This window comes from Rhinopithecus bieti, unplaced genomic scaffold, assembly GCF_001698545.2.
Source record: "Rhinopithecus bieti isolate Rb0 unplaced genomic scaffold, ASM169854v2 scaffold_1012, whole genome shotgun sequence".
NCBI classification, from domain to species: domain Eukaryota; kingdom Metazoa; phylum Chordata; class Mammalia; order Primates; family Cercopithecidae; genus Rhinopithecus; species Rhinopithecus bieti.
This window is the reverse complement of record NW_016803312.1, coordinates 2,345,130-2,368,034: the sequence shown is the minus strand read 5'-3', so window position 1 is coordinate 2,368,034 and position 22,905 is coordinate 2,345,130. Positions and strand designations below refer to the sequence as shown.

Sequence of the window (22,905 nt, the reverse complement as noted above, 5' to 3'; positions counted from 1 at the left end):
CTGCGGAAACCTTTTGTGCCATCTTGAATAACCCAACTAAAGTTGTGCACTTGTTATTATAAAAGTATTTTGAGGCCTTTGAAGATTGATGGCTTTCCAGTTGTGTTTGAAGTGTAGCTTAAAACACATGTAAACGTGCAGCTCCCACACATTAATTTTTTTCTTCTTTCCTCTTTTGGTATCTGCACACAAATGTGGTGCATGACAGTAAGTGATGATGTGGACACATGGGCCCTTTGGGAGCTGGTATTTTTTTCAACCCTGCTCTGCCTGTTGGCTAGTAGACACATGAGTCAAATCTTTCTACCTAAGGGCATAGTTGGGTTCTTGGAATAAGTGACACATGGGAGAAGTCGGATCTGAGCTCTTTTGTCACACAAGTGCTAACAAACAGAAAATGAGCCACAACAGTTAAACACTGAATGGATCGCAATGTGCTTTTCCCTTGGTTTCCCATAAAAAAGAAAATGAAACACCTTGTGCAAAAAAATAGGATACGCTTTTACTGGTTTGTTTTAATGAGAGAGAACCACTTTTGGCCATTATCACCTTATGTTACTACAAATCCTGAAAGGAAAGCAGCTTTGAGTCTTGGGCTTGGCTGAACCCCCTGCATGGACCGGGGCTAACGGTACCCTCCATGACTCCCGCGGGTCTCTCTTCCTTTGTGTCCAGATGGATGGTGGCTGTGGGTCAGCAATGCCAGTCAAGACTCCCTCGTCTTTACCGTGGCATTGGGGCAGTTTCTCAGGCTCTCTACAGAGAGAGACGTGGGCCAGTAAGGGAGAGGGCTAGAGAGAGGACACCAGTTTAAACAGGGTTGACTTACACTTGTGTGTAGTAGCAGTTCAGAATTTAAAAGAAATTTCCTTGCAGAAAGAATGTCTTCCTCTTGGCCCCTCTTAATTTTTTATGTTTTTATTTTTTAATCTTTGGCAGCATAGAACTGATTGTGGTCCTCTGATGCATCTCTGGTGTCGAGAGCTTCCTTTCTCATCCTCCCCTTCCCCCACAGCCACTCCCCACAAGCTGTCCCATCAAGGAGTATTTCAGGTGTAAACTGAATATGCCACGAGGCCTCCTGTTCACGAAGTGCTTGATTGGCCTACGTACGGGTGGCAGGCTGGACACAGCTGACCGTCTTTCTGGGTCACCCTGTAACTCAAGTCCCCTTTCCTGTTCTCTCCCAATGCTACTTGTCCGCAGGAATTGGATGCCAGCCGGCCCCCCTGACGGTTCCTGGCCTAGGGGCTGTCATGGCAGAGGGAAGCCACCAAGGTGCCATTGAGGATTGGTGTCTGGCTCTCTATGGGCAAGAGCGCCAGGGGACACACAGTGGGACCGGAACCTTCCAGAGTGTCTCCTCAGTCAGGTTTTCGAGGGGGAGGGAATGCGGAGACAGGAGAAAAAAAGTGCTGAGGGCCGAAGCTGGTGCAGGGTGACGGTGCGTCTGGGTAAGGCAAATGAGAGGCAGTGAGGTGATCTCAGAATGGCGTTGAGGTGGTCAGATTAGGCCGGGCTGGCTCACACGAGGGTCCCGGGCTTGGCTTTTTCCTGCCCGTACCACTGGACATCAGCTAGTTCTGGATAGAGGGAGGAATCCAGGAAACAGCTATCATTGTAGCTCCTGTGGGAGGCCCAAGAAAGGAGACGAGACAGTTAGTGGAGGAGGACGGGCTCAGCCAGGCCTAGACTGAGAAGGATGTGTTCACCTTGACAGGGCCCTGGGCTAACCACGAGTCTTTCCTGTTCAGAGCAGTGAGGCCTGAGACCCTCAACAGTGCTGCGTGTACAGAAGGCCCCAGAATCCACACAAAGGGGCCGCTTGAAACCTAGAGCGTTTGTGAAAGAGGAAAATGGAAGGTAACGCTTACTCAGTACACGGGTTCTTCAACGTGGCTGCATCCGGGGAGCACCTGGGAACTCTCAGAAATACTCATGCCTGGGCCCCGCCTCGGGAGACAATGGCCTAATTGGTTTGGGGTGTGTTTGAGCGCTGGGAGCTGCCAAAGCTCCCACCAGGTGATCCTCAGATGCAGCCGAAGCCAGACTCTCCGGGCTTTCCTCAGGGGACTTTTCCCACGACAGCTGCCGGGGTTGTCCTCCGTGAGACCCCAGGGCTAACCAGATGTCACTAGGACATTTTTATTCTTTCCTGGAAGAACATTCGAAATCTGAGGTTTCCCTATGGTGAAACTGCAGTGGTATTTTGAATTGTGTTTTAAAAGTAAAAAAAAAAAAATGGTGACGTTGCTTTATTCTAAATAACATGTATTGTTTTGTGATTATAAAAGTGTGTTCATTTAAAATATACAGGAAAGTCTATAGAAGAAAATAAAGGGTTTTTTTTTTTTTTTTTTTTTTTTTTAAGTATTTTAGGTAGGTATCACCATTTAGGTTGGGTAGAAGTAATTCTTAAATCTCCAGAAGCAATCATAGATAGGTGGAAGCCGATAGTCATTACTAGGCATCATGATTAGGAAAAACAGCCTCTCTCCAATGATCCTGAATGAGCCCTTTGAATTCATCTCCTGCAACTGATCTCCCTGTGGGGAGTGCTAGGGGAGTGGTGAGGGATGGGTGACAGGAGGGGACCCTAACCCAATGTAGCTCGGAGCAGGTGAGTTTTAGGAGCATTTCAGTACCAAACACAGCTTCACGACCGAGAATCAGCAGTCATCCCCAGCTTTCCGTTTCATTTGCTAACCTCTCTAGGAACAACTGGATGTTGTAAATGTTTCTCATCTGGTCTTAAAATCCATGAAAGCTGGAAAATCCCAAGGCATCTGTGTACATACTGGTGGATTTTAATGAGAGTCCTGTGCTTGGAGCACCAGAAATAAACCAGCTTCAGAAGCAAAGTAAGAAAAGGCCCTTGATTGTGACACTGGCCACGGGTATTACCATATGTAGGTGGTAAGTGGACGTTTCTGGGACACCTGTCCTGCAAACTTTCTTTCCACCCTAAGCTGACTTTTGAAATTGTGCCTGACTGAAAAACTTCTAAGGGGAGAGGTGGTTGGGCCCTCCAGGGGTCCTGTGTTTCTCCTAGGGGGGCATCTCTCCCTAATTCCACGTGGTCCTGGTGGTGCTGTCCACCATGCCGGCATCCTCGCTCCCGGGGGGACCAGGGGACAAGGAACCCAATGGGGCCGGGCCAAGGAGAGTCCCCCTATCACAATCCCTGGTTCAAAAATGGCCACGTGCCTGAGGAGCTTTGAAACTACAAAAATGTCATTTCCTCCCGAGAACGAAGTTAACAGGAGGAGGAAGCAGAGCTAGAGAAGGAACGAGACCCAGCCAGCCCAGGCTCCAGTGACATCAGCTGGTACATGCTCGTTTGCTTACGCGTGTTAAACTGAGTTTTTCATATGTAACGAATACTGGCACATGTAAGTAGTTTCTTAAACTGTTGATGAAATGTTTGTTTCTAACACGAACATGATCTGGGTCTGTTTGGGACAAAACTTCCCTCGGGGGCTTCATGGGATCTAAGGAACCACTGTAGCCAGTGTTTCCCAAAGTAGTCCTGTGAGTTGCTCTGAGGGGAAAAAAAAGGTTCCATGGATAAATACACTTGCGGAGTCTGCGTTTCAGAAGCCTGAAAAGTAAATGTATATGAAACATATATTAAAGGTTCTGAGAAGTCCTGGATTACTGTTTGCCCCAAAACTTCTGGAACAGTATCACCTATGAAGATCCACAGAACACACTTTGAAAAACACTCTTAAATAGGCTAATATTATAAAACGAGGTTGACTTATCTTGTATGTTGGCTCCTGAACAGTTTCTGGTTCAAGCTATTACTGTTAAAGTTGAGTAATAATTGTGACAATATAACCTGCTTCACAGGGACCAAAAGTCCACTATGTATTGAACATAAAGGCTCAAGGAGAGACCACTGAGTTCAAAGCAGTGATGTCTGGATAAGGCAGTAGATGAGGTTAAGGGTTCCTGTGGTGGTTTATTCGGTATGTGAAGAGCCTAACCCTTAGCTGGCCTGTGCTGTTCTCCTTCTGGGTCACAGAACCCATATATGACAGGGCATTGGGATCTGGATCAGTGATTTGGTTCTCAGATGGCTCCCAGAGGGGCCACAGTATGGAAACCACTGGCCTGCTCCTGCCTCTGAGGAAACAGAGCTGGAGGAAAAGATGTAAAGATGTATTTTTCCAAAATTGTGATGTCTTACACAGAATCTTTCTTAGTGCTTCCCCATCATTACTGAAGTATGTAAGGTAGTTTTAAAGCTATAAATGTTGCTTCATGTATTGGTCTCGTATTCTCAAGTTGGGGGAAGAGACCCTTGTTTTGGCTGCTCAGCTAAGCCTTTGCCTTTCAGTACAAATTCAATTTTAGGGTAATAGTCAAGGAATGCCATGTGCTATGAAAGCAAAATTAATGAGAGAGACCACTTAGGAAGCATTTATTCTTCATGAATAATACAAAGAATAATACAAATGGGGCCACTCAATAGTTGCCCTAGTAAAGCTAAGTCCGTCATTCACTGGAATAGGAGCTGGGGCTGGATGAAGATGTAGGTGTGCTCTCTAAACTGTGACCCAGCAGAGCAGCTTAGCACTGGGCAGTCTGGGTCACAGAAGTGACAACTTCAGAATCTGTGAGGGCCAGTGCCTGTGGGGGCTTTCCACAGGAAGAAAGCCCTTTCCCAGGACTATGCTGAGATGTGTGGCCTGCAAAGTGTACTGGCCAGGGGCCCTCTGATACCAGACAGATGGCAAATTCACCCACATCTCACAGGATTGTGTGGTTTATAAGTGCTTGGCCTAGGGAGGTGGGGCTGCTGGGAGGGAGGAATTTCAAACTGAATTATTTTTGTAAATGTATAACTTACAAAACAACTGGTAGCACATACTTGGGTTGTTGAATAGTCCTGCGGTTGGGGACGAGGCCCTCTAGAGGCATCCTGTCTTACCTGGTCTGGGAAGGTGCTGTTGCTCAGTATATGTAAGTGTGTCCCTGCGTGTGCACACATGTATGCATGAGCATGCACATGTAGTATGCAGATATTTCAAGCAGATGTGCCTACATTTCCACAGCAGCTCTTTCAAACCTGGTTAATTCTAGTTCTGGCTATCATCCCAACCTCCATCACCTTTAGCAGATGAGATGATCGGCCCTCCCATACTGGGGGAGAAAAAGGCCATTCCTCCTACCTCATGACATCATCCTATCTCAAAATCTCTTCTTTTTTCTGGCACTGGCCGGGGGGTGGTCTACCTTCCTTCCAAAGCCTAAGTCACAGTCCCCCAATTCCCCATCTGCCAACTTCGCAATATTGTCCGAGCTTGTCAAAAGCCCAGTTTTTTCTCTACAGGAAACAAGACTCTCTGTTAACCACCCCTCACCCTTGTCTGTGCATCTGTGTTTTTGCACTTGGAATGGTCTCTCCCTGTCTCAACCCCCTCCTCCCACCGCAGGCTTCTGAGCCAGGCTCACATAACATCTCCGTGAACTCAAAAGTGACCCTCTCATTTCTGAATCCTCTCAGCGTTTTGTTTCTAAGTCTTAGAACACTGAATACATAAGTGTGGCAGTTTCTCATGCTCCTCGTATATCTCCTATATCTCCTGATAGGCAATTTGATTTCAATGCCTTGTGTCCCAGTTAGACTGTAAGGGTCCTGGGGCTAGGAACCAGACCAGGTGTTTTCTGCCCCTGTGCTTTGCAAATTTCGACATGCATTTTATTCACTCAGGAATCTTGTTAAATGCACACTAGGTTCAGTAGGCCAGGGTGGTGCCCAGGAGTCTAACTTTCTAACGAGCTCCCTGGTGATGGTGGTAGCAATAAAAATGCTGGCTTACGGACATTTCGAAAAGCAGTGCTCATAGCCTTTAGTACTCAGCACAGCTGTTAAGAATGCTGGGATGAAACGATGGGAGTGCTTCTGGATCAACTCAGTCTGCCCTTGGTGCTTGGAAACTTACATTGCAGCAATGCTGTTCTTTTCAGGGACACTGATTACTAACAGTAAAATGTCTACAAATATTTGAATATAGGTAGAACATGGTGAGTCTAAAACATACTTTGGGGCCAGGCGCACAGATCACTTAAGGTCAGGAGTTCGAGACTAGCCTGGCCAACATGGCAAAACCCCGTGTCTACTAAAAATACAAAAATTAGCCATGTGTGCACCTGTAGCTACTTGGGAGGCAGGAGAATCGCTTGAACCTGGGAGGCAGAGGTTGCAGTGAGCCAAGATCATGCCACTGCACTCCAGCCTGGGCAACAGAACAAGACTCTGGGAAGCAGTATTGGGAATATCTAACATCTGATGTAAGAACCTCCATCTAAAAACATATAGTTCCCCACGTATCTGGAAATAAGGCATAAATACAGCATTCAGATGTATCCTTGTGGAAACGGTGACATGGAGAAAAGCAACACATAAGCAGCACATGTGGGACCACAGACTCATGGGCAGTAGGAACAAAACTCCTCTTACGGTACCTCTATTCATCAGTACTTTGGTGAGGTGGAGACTCAGACCCATCCAGAATGGGTGAGTTTTCCGTTGCTTCTCTGAACAAAGGAAAGCAGGAGGAGGAAGAGAAGAGAGGTCATGTTACAGAGAGAAACTGACACAGACACGATTAGCAGCTTAGTAATACATCCGAAAGGCCCACTGATTAGATACCTGAGTTAGCAACAGATCATACAAGTCATGCAGTACTTTCAGTCCCCATAATTGAGTCAAAAGACGTAATTTGGTAGGAGGGATGGGCCCTCTTTGGCACTTTTTACCCATGGCCTCATTTCGTGTCACATCATAGCAAAGAGTACGCAAGAACCAAGATAGCTGTTTTGTTTCAAATTTGTCTTGAGTCCTCACTAGCTGTAGATGGTGAAACAGGCAAGTTTCAAGACCATCTTATATGCATAGGACCCTGAGGAGTGCTTGTACATTTCAGAGCCTGTTGCCAAATACAATCATATATTTGAATCGGGTGAGACTGGGCATGATTCAGAAAAGTTGGAAGATTTACAGAGGGATCTTGCAATCTGAAGTTTCTTGTTTAGTCACTGGAGATACTATATATATGAAAGATGTGTCATTCTTTTATGAGTTAATCTTAGTGGGACTCTTAGACCCTAAACCTTGCAGAGGCTGCCTGGCCACACAGGTGAGAGCTGGGGTGTGGGTGGTACGTGAGTAGGTGTTAACGATCTAGAGTTAAGGACAGAGGGGCAGCTACTGCTCGACAGACAGCCCAAGAAGTAGGAGCAGACACAGGAACAGCGAGTTGGGGCTCCAGTTTCCCCTATTTTAAAAGGAATCAGAGGCAGCATGGGATTGTTCAGTGATTGTCAAACTTGAGTGTATGTCAGCATCACCTGGAGGGCTTATCCGAAAGCAGCCTGCTGGGCTCCATCGCCAGAGTTTTGGATTTTTTTAGGTTACAGATGAGCCTGAGAATTTGCATTTCTGATAAGCTCCCAGATGAGGCTGTCACGTCCTGCTGCTTTGGGACCACACTTAACTCCCGGTATAGTGGGAAAAGACAGGGTTTGGGGTCACAGAAGGCAGAGCTAGGATTCCAGCTCCCTCCAGCTGTCAGACTTTGGGCCAGGCACTTAGTTCCTCTGAGCCTCATCTATGAAACTAAAACGTCTGGGTATTTCTGTTGCCAGGGGACGATAAGGATTATATGAGCTGTGTGTTAGAAGCTGCTCCCAGTCTGAGTACACAGCAAGCACTCAGTAAGTGTTAGGACCCTTTCTCTCTTGCCAAAAATGAAGGCTCCAGAAAACCTCGTGTAAAAAATTACTACAGATAAACCTGCAGGAACAAAAATGCCGGCCAGTGCCTATAATCCCAGCACTTTGGGAAGCCGAGGTGGGCAGATCACCTAAGGTCAGGAGTTCGAGACCAGCCTGGCCAACGTGGTATGAAACCCTGTCTCTACTAGAAATTTGCCAGGTGTGGTGATGCACACTAGTAATGCCAGCTACTAGGGAGGCTGAGGCAGGAGAATCACTTGAACTGTGGAGGTTGCAGTGAGCTGATATTGTACCACTGCACTGCAGTCTAGGCAACAGAGTGAGACTCTATCTCAAAAAAAAAAAAAAAGGCCAAGTATGAGAGCCTGAAAGGCAGGCATTAGAGCCAATTCTGGAATTGTGCTTTTCTCATGATTCAACTTACAGCCAGTTGTCAGATTTTCCCAGACATCCCCCTGATGTTCCACCAAACCAAGGAAGGGGACTCCTTACTCCTCTAACCAACAGATGTTGACAGAACCTAACATCTACTTAGAGGTGATGTCTCAGGGGCAACAGAAGAGGCAGGTGGGTTACCTGTGTCTGCCAGACCCTCCACTAGGTCAGAACAGCCTCACTGGCCCCGAGATGATAATGCTGTAGGCGAACATGTCAGGCTATCAAAAGAGCTGCCTTTCGGTTTCATTTATTTTGCTGTGTACAGCTTCTGCTGAAGGCTTCAGGGCGCCTGATCTCCTTTGTGTGTTGATCAAGAGCAAGTGCTTGGCCAGGACACAGCCTTTTTTCTTGCACCCTGAGACATCTTAAGACAGTGGCTGTTTCATCTGCCTCTCAGGGTATTTGCTGTCTTCAGCTCGCTTTCTCCCCCTGATATTCGTGCCTGGCTATAATCCCAACTGAAATCAAATGCTGTCTGGAAATCTGACCAAAGAAGCACAGTCCCACTTCCTGCTTCCATCTCCCCACGTACCAAGGACCACCGTCTACTTTAAGAGAACACGGACAATTCACCTCTATAAAGGCACAGCGAGGGAAAGGAGTAGGAAGAGGTGACAGTGGATCATGGGGCTTCTCTTGAAGACACTTCCCAGTGACGAACGCTCATCATCCATTTACTGACTTATCCTTATGCCACTAGGATCTGAATTATCTATGACACTCTTTCGAGCTGACACAGTGAAGAACATGGAAGGAGAACTCACCCAGTCTGCCAGGTTAGGATGTGGTGGGGGCTGCTTGGGGGAGTGGCTCCAATTTCACTTGACGGTGTCGAGCTTCTCTGGCTTTGAGGTAAGGCAGCTATATGCAGGTGGTGCAAGAAAGGCAGAGAGCAGACAGGGATCAGACACAGGTGGAGGAGCTTGTGACCTGTTGGCCAACACCAACCCAGTGGCCAGAGGTCACCATTTCCAGGGATACTGGAAAGGACCCCAGGGCAGGGTCTGGACATCCTTATGGCATGGTCACAGTGGGGAACCATCTCTGCATCCCAGCAATTCTATTTTCTCCCCACTACCATGCACCTTCATTCTAAGTCAAGTTGACCTGGGATCCTAGGTCCCCACTTTGCCACCAGGAAGTGGCCACAGGGATGGTGACAGCTTTAACAGCAAGGAACCTGATGTCCACATAGTCCTTTGAGTGAGACCTGAGCAGGGCTCATACAGGGATGACATATTTCTCTGGCCCCAGGGCATTTGCAGCGTAGCCCCGTTGTGAAATTGTTTCTCTCCATTGTGAAGAGAGGGCATCCAGAAACGTTCTCAGAGCCTGTTCTCTCTGCTGTTTCAGGCTTATCATTGCTACTGTAGTACACTTTGAAGGGAGCAGGGCTTTTAATAGCTCATCCAAACCTGAGCACTAGGCATTTACTGATGTAGGCCGTATGGAAGTCCAGTTGGAAAGATTTAGTAGGAAGTCAATCCTACTTAAATGCATCCTTTGCTTTTTTGGTAATGGAATGTTTTCCATGAGTAAACCTCAAATACAGCTTCTTAAAAATTTTAGTCTAAAATATGTTCCAAAAGATCCACCTAATCTCTTTACATAAAGCAAATCTACCAGACAAGTGCTGCAATTTTGACTGATAGAACATAAACCTTCCTGTTTGTTGGAGATATTTACAACATGTTGGTTCTTTATCTAATAGGGTCACAGATGATCATACTCAAGATCTTCCTGGGGAATCAATGGCAAATTTCACTGGGCTATTTTACAGATGAAGAAGGAACATAAAGAAGGTTCTAGGACCTTGAAGTCCCCGGAAAACCCACTATTACCTGATCTCTGGAGCTTGTCATTTGGCCAATGGACCCTAATAAACATGTCCACGGGGATGTGGGGATAGAATGCTGGAGCCTGGCTCACTTGGGCAGCCAGGTTCTTCCTCTTTGCCCTGCTGTCTCCAGGCACCAAGAATTTCCTACAGTTCCCCAAAGATGAACCCCCCCATTATCTCAGGTCACTGTTTCCCCTGATCTTTGCCAAATTCCTGACTCAGAGTTCCTCCCATTTGCTTCTGACTCTCATTCTGTTCTTACAATGTTTACCATTTCTGTTGTTCTCAGTGTCCCTCTCTCTGAGTGGTAAGAGTATGTTAATAAGCCAGTGCTGTGACCAGAGCACAAGGCAACTGCTCAGTGTTGGTCATTGCCACTGTTATTAAATGTAACTTAAAGGAATGGGTGGGTTCTTCCATTTTTTTTTTTAAACTTGATTCAATACCACCCAATGCTCTCGACTACAAGAATATGAGGGAAATTTTCAGACATACCATCAAGGATATTGAAGACATTTAACAAAAATATAGTTTGTGGCTGCGGCTTATCATGATCGAAAAGGGAAAGCCAGGAGCAGTCAAGAATACTGTCAAATGCCCAGCTCTGGCACTCTGTTTATTAGCCAGTCTGCCCCCATCTGGGGAGACACTGGCCAAATCTTTAGACTTGACCCAAGCCCATCCCCAACCCAGCTTCCTTTGCAAGCTACAGCTGTGGGCTTTCACTGGAATCCTCTCCTCACTAGGGTAAAAGACTCACCTTTGGTTGGATAAACCCGGAGACAGACATTACCTAAGTTTCTTAGATTTCTGTCCTTACAAGGGGAAATGGGGGGGCTGGCCCAGTGCACTCTGGAGGGTCAGGTGCACCCTTACGTGCAAGATTAGGGTAAGAACAGGGCGGGGGCGGGGTGGGGGGTCAACAAAGGCCTGAAAGACCTCAAGTCTCCCGCATCTGACAGCAGGGTTCCCAGAATTAATGACTCCCGTTCCTCACTGCACCCAATTCTAAGGGTACCTCCCGGCAGCAGCCCTTGACACCAGCGAGCAGTTCGCCCCCAGGCCTTCTTCCCACGTGCGGCCGGCCGCCCCTTCTCACCTGACGTGGCTTTGCACATCTGGGGCATCCTGGTGACCCTGCTGTGCGCCACGAAGGTGCTCTGGGAGGAGGTGCTGTACTGCGAGCCGCTGTCTGAGGAGGTGGAGCTGGTGTGCGACAGGCGGCTGTGCTCCTTGTGCGAGGCGGTGGAACGCTGGTACCACTGGCGCAGCTCGTCTGAGACGGCAGCACGGCCCGCGCCCTTGTCGTGGGCACCCTCGCGGCCCAGCGACGGAGTCCGCAGGATCTGCGATCGCGACGGCGTCAGGCGGCCCGTGTCGCTCTCGTCGCCGCCGCCGCCGCGCCAGCTCTCCTTGAACAGGCCGCCCGCCGTGTAGGAGTTGGAGGTCTTGAACTGAGCCTTGACGCTGTAGTGGCCCTCCTGGTCGCTCTCCAGGCTGCGCACCACCACCGGCGTGGCGCCGCCCTCGATGTACAGCGGGTACTCCTTGATGCGGTACTGCGAGCTGGGCTGGCTCTGGCTGTGCAGGTACACACCGCCCCCGGCGCCCCGGCGCCCCTGCGCCCCGCGTGCCGCCAGGTTGGGCATGCTGCCCGAACTGGCCGAGCCCAGTGCGCCCGCCGCCCGCTGTCGCTGCCTCTGCCGCTGGCGCGCCTTGGACGGCGAGTCCTCGGCCAGCGTGGAGTAGTTGGCGTTCATCTGCGCCGGGTAGTAGTGCTCCGAGCTCGAGTGGCTGGTGCACGACGAGCAGTCGTCCATGGGGTCCGAGCCATTGCTGCTACGAGTCCGCGGGGTGTAGAAGTCGGGGCTCCCGGTGTCGTTCTCCGAGCCCAGGAGCTTGCCCTGGGACTCCAGGCTGGAGCTCCGGTGCCTAAAGTGCAGTGCAAGGCTGTGCAGTCGCGTGGGGCTGATGTCCACCGACCTGCCAGGAGACGGCCCGGGTTGGTCTGGGGGTGGGGGGTGGGCCCAAGGAGGGGTGCTCCGGGGAGGAGGGGGACCTGAGAAGGGCACTGAGGGCCTCCACACAGGCTCAGGCCCCAGCCCAGCAAGCCAGAGAGTCTCACTCAGCAGGGCTGCCCCAGGGATCCGGGAACTGCCTGTTGTTTCCAGTGAATGAAACTGCCGGTTGTGGCGGGAGGCGAACCTCGCTTCTCCACCTTGATTCCCAGTGGGAAGCGGGACTGAAGCTAGGACTCACAGAAGGGTTTCGATTTTTGGGGTTTTTTTGTTTGTTTGTTTGTTTGTTTTAAGTGTAAAATGATTCTATAGACACAGAACCACAGAATCATTCCTCTAGTATTATGGTTAAATCAGATAGGGCTGGGCACAGTGGTCCACGCCTGTAATCCCAGTGCTTCAGGAGGCTGAAGAATTACTTGAGCCTGGGAATTTGACACCACGCTCTGCAACATAGTAAGACCTCATCTCTTACCAAAAAATTAGAAAATTAGCTGGGTGTAGTGTTGTACACCCATGGTCCCAGCTAGTCAGGAGGCTGAGGAGGTAGGATCACTTGAGGATGCAGTAAGCTGTGATCAAACCACTGCATTCCAGCCTGGGCAACAGGGCAAGACCCTGTCTCTCTTGAAAAAAAAAAAAAGACAAAACACAAACCAGATGAAATGTCCGTATTTACAGGTGAGATCAAAAAGCAGTCCTACAGAGGCCCTTCATGTAATTTAACCAAATACTATTACATAATCCATATAAATAGACTCCCCTTTCCTGTGAAAACTGGGAAATAGAAGGTTGGTGGCAAATGAGATAATTAAAGAATGATGCAAATACTCACCACACCATTACTTTATCTATAATTCATTCTGCTCGTGTGAGTCCACTCAGGGCTCAGGGAAGTGTGAAACACTATCACATGACAGATGATGTTGCCTGATGCTGGGACTGCATGTGAAATTCACAGCGGCCCCACTGGCCAAGCACAGGAAGAGGTGAGTCCCACTTCTGACTGCCACTCAGAAGGGGTTGAAAGTCTCCATCACGTGGCCCTCTGTGATCTGGTTTGCTTCTTTTTAGAAAAAGAAGATGTGGCTAGGAGTGGTGGCTCACGCCTCTAATCCCAGCACTTTGGGAGGGCAAGGCGGGTGGATCACCTGAGGTCAGGAATTCGAGGCCAGCCTGGCCAACCCGGTGAAACCCCGTCTCTACTAAAAAATACAAAAATTAGCCAGGCATGGTGGTAGATGCCTATAATTCCATCTACTCAGGAGGCTGAGGCAGGAGAATCGCTTGAACCCGGGAGGCAGAGGTTGCAGTGAGCCGAGATGGCACCACTGCACTCCAGCTGGGGTGACAGCATGACTCCATTTCAAGAAAAAAAACCAAAACAAAAACCAAACAAACCAATAAAAAGAAGGTGTGATTCACTGAAGCCTCATTTTTGCCTGGCTCTTTTGCTCTTTATGAATTTACATTTTGAGGCACTAAAGGAAGTCCAGCATAAATTTAGGCCTCAGTAGAAAGATGTAAGAGCTCTTCCCATGCTAACCCATCCAGCCTCTGCTGCCTCTGCTTTGATGAGGAAACTTTTCATGCTCCCTGTCTCCAGGAGCCCAGGGATTCTCTGGCTGGCTCCAAGTGCCCTCTGCATGGGTCTCTTGGCTAATGGGGGTTGACTGCTGCCAGCTTGGTTTTTTTTATTCTGCTTCATTTATCCTCCCGGGTTCAGGTCTGACTGTAGCTCCTCCATTATTTGAGCCAGCTTGGGGCTGGCAATGCCCAGTTTTAAAAAGGAAGGCCTGGTCTGAGCAGGGAGGTGGCCCAAAGGCCAGGCAGACTCACCTCGTGGAATGGACATAGTGGGGACTCCGGACCCGCAGGTCTGGCGTGGACGGCATGCTGGACTGGGAGTTCCAGTGCGGGAGGCCGCGGATGGGGCTGTTCTGCAAGGAGTTGCTTCCTCCGCCTGCTTCCGCACAGCTTCCCGTGCTGGGGAAGCGCTTGTGGCTGCTGCAAAGCCAAGGATGCCATGTAGTCACCGCCAGACAGACAGCACCTGTCCTGGGGGTCTGGCTAGTTCAGGACATTGATCCCAGCATGTGGGGAAAGCTCGCCCGTGACTCCCACCTTGCTTGGTCAGACGTCTACTGTGGTTCTCAGCCTTTCCCCAGCAGTGGGTAGAGTCCTGGTCCCTGAACACCCTCCCCACTCCCTACCTAGGCAATACGAGACAAAGACCCTGGTCAGCCTTCTCTGTATCAGGCAGTGTGACTGTCCTGCCCTTACAGTTTTTGTTTTCCAAGAAACAAATATTTACCTGTCCCGGCACCCCCTTGGAGCTTGGTAGGGTGATTAAAGGAAATGAGAAAAACAGAGAAGCAGACCCAAATGCCTTCCAAAAAAAAAAAAATCCCTGCAAGGTCAGCCCAGTAATGAGCTGATAATACACAGCTTGGATTACAGCTGCTTGGCTGGAGAATTCTGCTGGATGAGGGGGTGGAGTTCTGAACCACTGCAATTGCTCCGAGTGGACTTTCACTTGCCATTTCAGAATAGCGCTGCCTGAGATTTCCTAATTAATTCCTCTGGAATTTAACAGCATTCAAACCATCTGTCATCACGTGGATTGTGGGCCAAAGCCCCAATTTCTGAGTCACAAAAATGTACCTCAACAGGGTCGGCAGCAGAGGGCGCTGTGAGCACAGCCCCGTGAAAGGCAAACCCCAGAGGGAGGAACTAGGTTGACGTGGGTTTTGTCATCGTGGATGCTACTTGGGACAGCCCTTTGATTGTTCCAGAGCGTGGACGGTGGCCTCATTTGGCGTCATTCACGACGCAGCTCACCTGGAATGGCTGTGAGAGGAGCGCTTCTTGACCTTCTCATAGGGTTCATCTAAAGAGGACTCACTCCACATTTTGGGCTTGATGGGTGACCTGTCATAGTCGCTGCGGTGACAGTGCATCTGTCGGAGTCCCTCCAGGGACTGGGGAGGAGGAGGCCTGTTGTGCGATGGTGGCCGAGGAGGGAGTCCCTTGTGAGGAGAATGTAGGGGGGATATTGTGCTGGTAACCTGAGAGTCTTCTGCACAAAGACAGGAAGAGAGGAACTGAGCCCCGGCCATCCTTCCCACAGGCTGAGACAGAGCCCCCACCCCCATCCACCCGCACCTTGGAGCCATACAGCCAAACCCACACCTTCACCCCTGTAATGAGAAACCCTGAGACTCTTCCCCAGTTGCCAAGACAAGTCAAGACAAGTCAAACCAAACCAGGGCAAGCCAAACCTCCACTGCAGGCGGGATTGCATGGGAAGAGACGTGTCGCTTTTGATGAGACATGAATGGAGTGAAGTCTGAACGTCATTAAATACCACCAACAAATGACTGCTTCACGCCAAACAGCAAAATGTAGTTACTGCTCTAGTGTTGTCTTTCAACAGATGCTAAGCATCTAATTCACTTTGGCAGGGTCTGAGTTCCCGGAGAGTTTTGTCTGTTTCATTTGCTGCTAGATCCTCAGCTGACACATAGTAGGTGCTTGATAAATATTGGTTGGAGAAAAAAAAATGAATGAGGGTCTATATGTCCATTGTAAATACCTGCTGGGTGGATCGGGTGTCTACTCTTTGCTTTTTTCCCCAGAGCTGTGTTTATTCTCTTTTAATTCTGTATATTTTAAGTTTGAAACTGCCTTAACTTCTTTAAGGAGATGAGCTACAAAGATTATGTATTAATAAATGATTCCCTCCCTCCGGGAAAGGAATGATCTAACACGTCAGTGTGCTAGAGGACTTTCAGAAAAAGCAAATGCAGTGAGTCTAGGAGGTGCTGTGGGAGAGGCTGGTCTTGAAGGGGCTTGAGCAGTGGGCAGGCAAAGAGGAGAAGGAAGGAAGGCCTTGAACCAAAGTGTGGAGGCCCTGACGGCAGGGTACCAGCTGCAGGCACATCTGGCCGGGCAGGGGCTGGTGAGGTGGGGCAGGAGGAGTGAGGGAGGAGCTCTGGTCAGCACAGCCGCCTTCTGTGTGCACATGTGAGCCAAGAGTCTGACTGACGGGGGCCTGGAATTCTGAGCTAAGGAGTTGAGATTTTGAAAAGTCACAGGAAAACTTTGCAACGTCTTAAGCACGGATGCATCAGGGTGAAAAATCCTGTTTTAGAACTATTCACCTGGCAGTGTTCTAAAACTAGAGACTAAAGAGGGGGATGAATGAAGACTTCAGGCTGGGGCAAGTCAGCATTGAGAAGAGAGGGGAGGGAACGATTCAGGCTTCACAGGGAAGGCAGAAACGGGAGGTGGAGGGGAAAAAAGCACAGAAGCAAACCTTACAAACAACCAACTACCATTCACTTGCCCCTAAATCCATTTCCAGTGACTCGTTTCACCGCCTAATTCTCAGTCCCCCAGCCATGGACACCCAGTATGCACCCACTCCTCCTTTGCCCTCAAATCAGTAAAGGAAGAGTCCCTAGAAAGACAGCCTGCAGTGGGACCGTGGCATGCAAAAGGATGTGCTGACACCTGTGAGGAAGTCTAGGGTCTGCATCCGGAACACGGGGAAGCAGCTGGAATCACAAAAATTACCCACTGACATTACCCACTCCAAACTACCCACTGACATTACCTATTGCTCCCGGCACCCCTCTATTACCAAGGAATCTCTCTCAATTTTTCTTGTTCCCTTTCCAGGAGAGACTGGGGTACTCAGAGGCCAACCACAGGGCTGGGATCTCTGATGCTCAAGCCCCCCGTTTCCTTGTAGCCCAATGGCCTCCCCCGTGTGTAATGAAGCAGACAAGTATATTCCAGTCTGATTTCTAATAGCACAGCCAAGGTGACTGGGTAAATAACCCGCCAGACTTTCCCCACATCAAGAGCAATCATTATTATTATTGCAATTATCATTATTACTATGACTAGTGTGGACCTTTTATGTTTCCCATCTGAACAGCCACTTATCACTGCCTGCCTGAAGTCTCCCTACAGGGCAAAAAAATTAACTGCCACTTAATATATTTCCATATAATTAATGCACCCGCCTCCCAGTGTGATGGTTAAACATCCACTGGAGTATTCTCACATGGTTCTGGGTTTGGAATTCTTACTTCCCCTACGTATGGTGGTGGCGGGGGTTGGGGGAGGGACGAGTTCTGTTTTCTTAAGAATTTCCCAAGAAAATATCCTGCTAACTGCCAGGTTTTCAGAGTTCAATGGGAAATAAGAAGACAGTTTTCCAGCCTGAGCGTGTGTTTACCAGGATACCTCCCCTCTTGCTTTCACTACTGCCTTGGGAAGCAACAGTAGGTTTGTTCCATTTCTTCTCACGATCTTTAGACTCTCCTAGTGAGTTTCAATCTTTGACTTGTGATCTAAATCAATTTCTACCCTTTTCCTCTAGACACTATGAATACTCAAAAGGAAGCTATGACTAGTGTGTAGATTCTCTGCCTAGCTAAAAATGTGGTTTTGGGCCGGATATGGAGGCTCTTGCCTGTAATCCTCCCAGCACTTTGGGAGGCCGAGGTGGGTGTGTCGCTTGAGTCCAGGAGCAACATGGCAAACCCAGTCTCTACAAAAAAAAAAAAACAAAAATTAGCCAGGTGTGGTGGCACGCTGTAGTCTCTGCTACTAGGGAGGCTGAGGTGGAAGAGTCACTTGAGCCTAGGAGGCAGAGGTTGTAGTGAGCCGAGATCATGCCACTGCACTCCAGCCTGGGCAATAGTGTGAGACCCTGCCTTAAAAAAAAAAAAAAGTTTTTGGTTTCTAAAAAAGTAAAGCACCACTCACTGATGAAAAGCTCTAATATACATGGGTTTATGCAGCACCTACCCACTCCCAACCAAATAGGTGAATACTGGGAAATGAGAGAGCTTGCAGGGAACCCAGCTGTCTTTTGGCCTGGCTCTTGCCTTTACACAAAGCAATCCCCAGACTACATACAAATTCATCTCTGTTTACTCTGAGCTCCAGGTTTGTAAGCAGGAAATGCATAAACCTACCATCCTCAAGAACAAGGGCATCTGAGAGGGAGCTGTCTTCACTGGCAATGTTTCCATCTGAGAAGACAAAAAGCAATAGCCTATGAGTTCAGCACATTCCTTCAACAAAGCCCTATCTGTAAAAACAGCCTGTCTACCACCACCTCATACCTTTCTCTTCCTAACCAGAAAGAACCCACTAGATACAATACAAATGCTGTTGGGTGTTTGACAGTCCCTGTGGTGGGTCACTGGCTCAGCTCCCCACCCCGACACTGCCATGTGCCCTAGCCTTTGTTTGTGCCCTGGTTTCACAGAATACTGCAATGCAGAGTGGCTTCATATTGAATATAAAGGCTGCCCCAGCCCGATTAAACCACATCATTGTCCCTGCACAAACCCAGGGCATGTACCAGCGAAACCAAAGGACGCAAACTGCTTTTTATTCTACAAATGTGAAACTAGGGTAGGGACTTTGCTTTGCTTCTGTGGCAATAAATGGCTTCTCAACAAACTTTGTAAGTCATTAGTAGAGAAAACAAGCGTGCTAAATACAGGCTCCATCTCTCCAAAGCTTATTTTTATAGATGCCATTCAATTAACCAGGAGAACACGCCCAAAAGGGAGATAGTAAAATAATCCTCCCTGTTTCACTGCTGGGGAAACTGAGGGGTAGGAAGGGAAGAGTGGTTTGTCTGAGGTGGTTTTGCTTGCTGGCAACGCAAGCAAAGGTCCCTAGTCTTCAGGTTCCAAGTTTGGTGTTTTACCTCTTAAAATAATATGCTAAGGAACTAGCAAGAATGTTAATTACTCTTCTAGTTCCAGAGGGCCCTTCGATGTTTCTGTAGGGAACCCCTAACTGCCTTGGAGGGCGCAGAGGATCTCAAATGGAACATCAGAAAGAGGTTGAGGGAGCTTTACTAGGAGGTGGGGGAAAGGTTGTGTGGTCTTGGCCAAGGACAACAAGATGAGATAGGGAAAGATGGTTATTCCAAATTTCCTAGAGCAAAGGAATTTTTAAAACTTCTCTTTTTAACTAGGAATTCACTTTATTCTTGTTGCATGATGGACTGTGAGCAACCAGGAGCTCTGACTTCAGCATCTTGGAATCTTCAGCACATCATTGCTACCCTAAGGTGCCCACGAGTTTAGGCTGCAAATCTGTATCTGTCTATATCCATCTATGTAATTGTGGTGAAATATATATAACATCACATTTACCATGTTAACATTTTTTTTTTTTCAGACATGGAGTCTTACTATATTGCCCAGGCTGGAATGCATGGTTACTCATAGGCATAATCATAGCAGACTAAAGTCTCAAACCTCTGGCTCAAGCGATCCTACTGCCTCAGGCTCCTGAGTAGCTGGGACTACAGGTGCATGCCAACATGCCCAGATTAACTGCTTTTCTTTCTTTTTTTTTTTTTTTTGAGACAGAGTGTTGCTCTTGCTGCCAAGGCTGGAGTGCAATGGCACCAGCACCATCCCAGCTCACTGCAATCTCCGCCCCCCGTGTTCACATGATTTTCCTGCCTCGGCCTCCTGAGTAGCTGGGATTACAGGTATGCACCACCACACCTGGCTAATTTTTGTATTTTTAGTAGAGACAGGGTTTCTCCATGTTCGTCAGGCTGGTCTTGAACTCCCGACCTCAGGTGATCCGCCCGCCTCGACCTCCTGAAGTGTTGGGATTACAGGTGTGAGCCACTGCGCCCAGGCCCAGCTTAACTATTTTTAAGTGTACAGTTCATTGGCATTAACTACATTCACACTGTTGTGCAACCATCACCACCATCCATCTTCTGTTTGAATAATATTTTCATTTTTCCAGACTGAAACTCTGTATCCATTAAGCATTAACTCCTCATTCCCCTGTGCCCTAACCCCCATAGTAACCACTATTCAACTTTCTGTCTTTCTAGAGCAAAGGTAGTTTAAATACGCATACGGTTGGAGGAAAGCTTGATTTATATTTTCGATAATTCACTGACTTAGACAAGAAGGATTCTAACAGTTTAGGGGACTTGATGCTTTGTGGGTGGATACTCGGGGATTTCCTTCCACAGTTTACCAAAGGTCATCACCCAAATTCCCTACCCCTGACTGGAGCTCAGGGTTCCAGACAATCAGATGGTCCCGTCTCCCCAAGCCTCAGCTCTTGGGATAGGAGGCCCCTGGAAGTACAGGGGCCAGCGGGTTGGCAGAGGCTGCTCGAAGAGAGGGATCACTGCTGCTGTGTACCCCAGCCCCCCCGTCCTTCCAGATTGAGTAGGGGCGCTCAGGTCCCTAAGTGTCAGAGCCTGGGCTAGCCTAGTCAACTCAGCTAAGTTCACAGTGAGGGCCGAGAAGAATGCTAGCTCCTGGCCGCAGGTTCTCCCAGGTGGGAAGCCAACAGTGATACCAAGTTTGATTCATACAATCCCTTCATCTGTGTCTGCATCCACTTGGTTTCTCTCACGTGGGATCAGGCCTTACTCGCTTCATTTTATGGATGGACAAATGAAGGCAGTGGGCAGTTAGGTGGCTGCTCAGGTCATGCAGGGGCCACTCGTGGGACCTGGCGTCTGGTTCCCGGGGCCCGGGCGTGGGAGTGGGGTGGGGACAGCCCAGCTGGCACTGACCGTCTATGATCAGCGAAGCCCTCTGGGTGGGTTTCTTTCCAGACTTGATGCGGTTCTCATTGATTGCATTTTCAATCTCTTGCAGTTTCTTCAGTGCATTCAGATACGAGGTTTTCCTTTGTTTCTTCAGTTTTTTGCTGACGTTGGGATCGCTGGCTAGGCGGCGGGCAGCCTCTGTAATCTGGGACTGAATGGCAAACTCTCGTTCCAGGCGTTCCAGCTCAGCTTCCTGTGGGAGGGAAAGCGCTGGTTTGTGTTACTGGGGATGCTGAGCAGGGAGACACTCATCCTCCCCTCCTCAAGGTCCCTGTCCCCTCCCCAAGGCAAGCTCAGTTCCTTGGGATACACTCTTAAAAGTAGCTCCACTCCTAAAATCTTCACCCACTGAAGTCCCCAGACACACCCACTGTTGTAACCCTTGCTCCTCTTACTTTCCGGAGATAAGTGTTGGTCTGAACACTGTCACCATCACTGAGAACAGAGTTCCCACACTGCAGGTCTAGGGATCACTTGACTTCATCAAGACAAACCAAAGCCTTTGCGGAGAGTCACAGCCCATTTGGTTGCCACTTCCTTTCCATTTTGGATGTAGGATGCAGCATGATTTTTAGTTTCTTTATGCCATTCTTCTCTGTGGACTTGCTACCAAGGAACTCACACACATGAAGCTAATGCACGGGCCTCTGACTCACATACTGTGTGCCCCTCACGTGCATCTAACCCACAGGCCTCTGACTCACACATCTTGTCTTTCCCCGTATCCCCACTCACCCGCGTGTCTTTCGGGAGCTTTTTTGAGATGGATCTTGCTCTGTCACCCAGGCTGGAGTGCAGTGGTGCAATCTCAGCTCACTGCAACCTCTGCCCCCCAGGTTCAAACGATTCTCCTGCCTCAGCCTCCCAAGCAGATGAGATTACAGGCACCTGCCACCACACCCGGCTAATTTTTGTATTTTTAGTAGAGATGGGGTTTCACTGTGTTGGCCAGGCTGGTCTCAAACTCCTGACCTCAGGCTATCCTTCCGCCTTGGCCTCCCAAAGTGCTGGGATTACAGGTGTGAGCCACCACGCCCGGCCTTGGGAGCTCACTTTGCAAGCTCTGGCTGTCCCTTCCCCATCTGCCTATTCATGGATACTCTGCTGGGCTACACCTGGGCCCTTCAAGGGGCATGGATGGACAGTGGGTGGTGGTGGAGGCAGTCCCCCCCCCCAGCTCATTAATGTCCTTCCCATCTTGTTATTGTAGCTCTCCCCCACCTCCATCCTTCCTTTTGCCAAGAAGTACAGATGGATGAGATTCTCCTCAAACAGAGTTTGGGGACTGGGAAGAATGAAGCTGTGGCTGTCAAAAATGCCTGGTGGACCTAGCGGATGACACCTAGACAGCATGTTTGCTGTTGTCCTCTGTGCTGACCAAGCCTCTCCTCTGCAGATGCATGTACACCAGCTGCTGAGGGATGGGGCGAGGCAGCTCGTGCATGTGTGTGTGAGGATTTGGGGGTGAATGCAGAATTCCCCGCAAAGTGTCAGATTGTTCATTTTTCTATTTCCTCTCTTCCCTAGTAAACCCCCTCTGGATGACAGCTAGCTCTAAACAGCACTTTGTTGGTTGAGATTTTGAGCAGTGAGCTGTCTCACTGACAGGGTCCTGCAAGGTAGGCATACTTGGGAGCCTGCAGGAGAGGTAGAATGTTTGCCTAACCCCACAGCTAGTAAACCCAGGACAAATGCATTGGCAGCTTCTCAAGGCCAGGGAGAGAGCACACATCTTGCCCTAGGAAATTCACAGACACGCTGACGTTTGATGGGAACTGATCTAGCCAAATGGGAGGAGATCAACTGTTTGCTAGAATCAACAGATCTTCCTGTTTGGTGGCTCAGTAAAATATCCTTGCCTGTGGGCACAATGCACCATGCTGGAGACTGCCATCAAGGAGAAGTTCTGGCCGGGCGCGGTGGCTCAAGCCTGTAATCCCAGCACTTTGGGAGGCTGAGGCGGGCGGATCACGAGGTCAGGAGATCGAGACCATCCTGGCTAATACGGTGAAACCCCGTCTCTACTAAAAAATAACTACAGGCCGGGCGCGGTGGCTCAAGCCTGTAATCCCAGCACTTTGGGAGGCCGAGACGGGTGGATCACGAGGTCAGGAGATCGAGACCATCCTGGCTAATATGGTGACACCCCGTCTCTACTAAAAATACAAAAAACTAGCCGGGCGAGGTGGCGGGCGCCTGTAGTCCCAGCTACTTGGGAGGCTGAGGCAGGA

General features: G+C 49.1%; 1 protein-coding gene and 1 long non-coding RNA gene across 11 annotated transcripts in view; one reads left to right on the top strand and one right to left on the bottom strand.

Moving 5' to 3' along the window:
• Positions 1 to 480: 480 nt before the first annotated feature.
• Positions 481 to 22,905, bottom strand: part of FRMD4A (FERM domain containing 4A) — a 367,189-nt gene continuing 344,764 nt past the window's right edge. For 5 of the 10 annotated variants that reach the window (XM_017874473.1, XM_017874468.1, XM_017874454.1 and 2 more), the window contains 7 exons: positions 20,639 to 20,867; positions 18,036 to 18,092; positions 14,884 to 15,121; positions 13,882 to 14,049; positions 11,124 to 12,007; positions 8,949 to 9,045; positions 481 to 1,627 (listed from right to left, as the gene is read on the bottom strand). In XM_017874473.1, coding sequence (XP_017729962.1) covers positions 1,525 to 1,627; positions 8,949 to 9,045; positions 11,124 to 12,007; positions 13,882 to 14,049; positions 14,884 to 15,121; positions 18,036 to 18,092; positions 20,639 to 20,867 — 1,776 coding nt within the window. In that variant the 3' untranslated portion in view covers positions 481 to 1,524. Of the gene's footprint in view, positions 1,628 to 6,474; positions 6,547 to 8,948; positions 9,046 to 11,123; positions 12,008 to 13,881; positions 14,050 to 14,883; positions 15,122 to 18,035; positions 18,093 to 20,638; positions 20,868 to 22,905 lie in introns of all 10 variants that reach the window. The other 5 variants (XM_017874498.1, XM_017874495.1, XM_017874464.1 and 2 more) reach the window with 3 other exon arrangements.
• LOC108531220 (uncharacterized) lies at positions 1,636 to 10,427 on the top strand. The gene is made up of 3 exons (XR_001886103.1): positions 1,636 to 3,392; positions 8,885 to 8,960; positions 9,896 to 10,427. It is a non-coding gene; the product is annotated as an uncharacterized LOC108531220 (long non-coding RNA).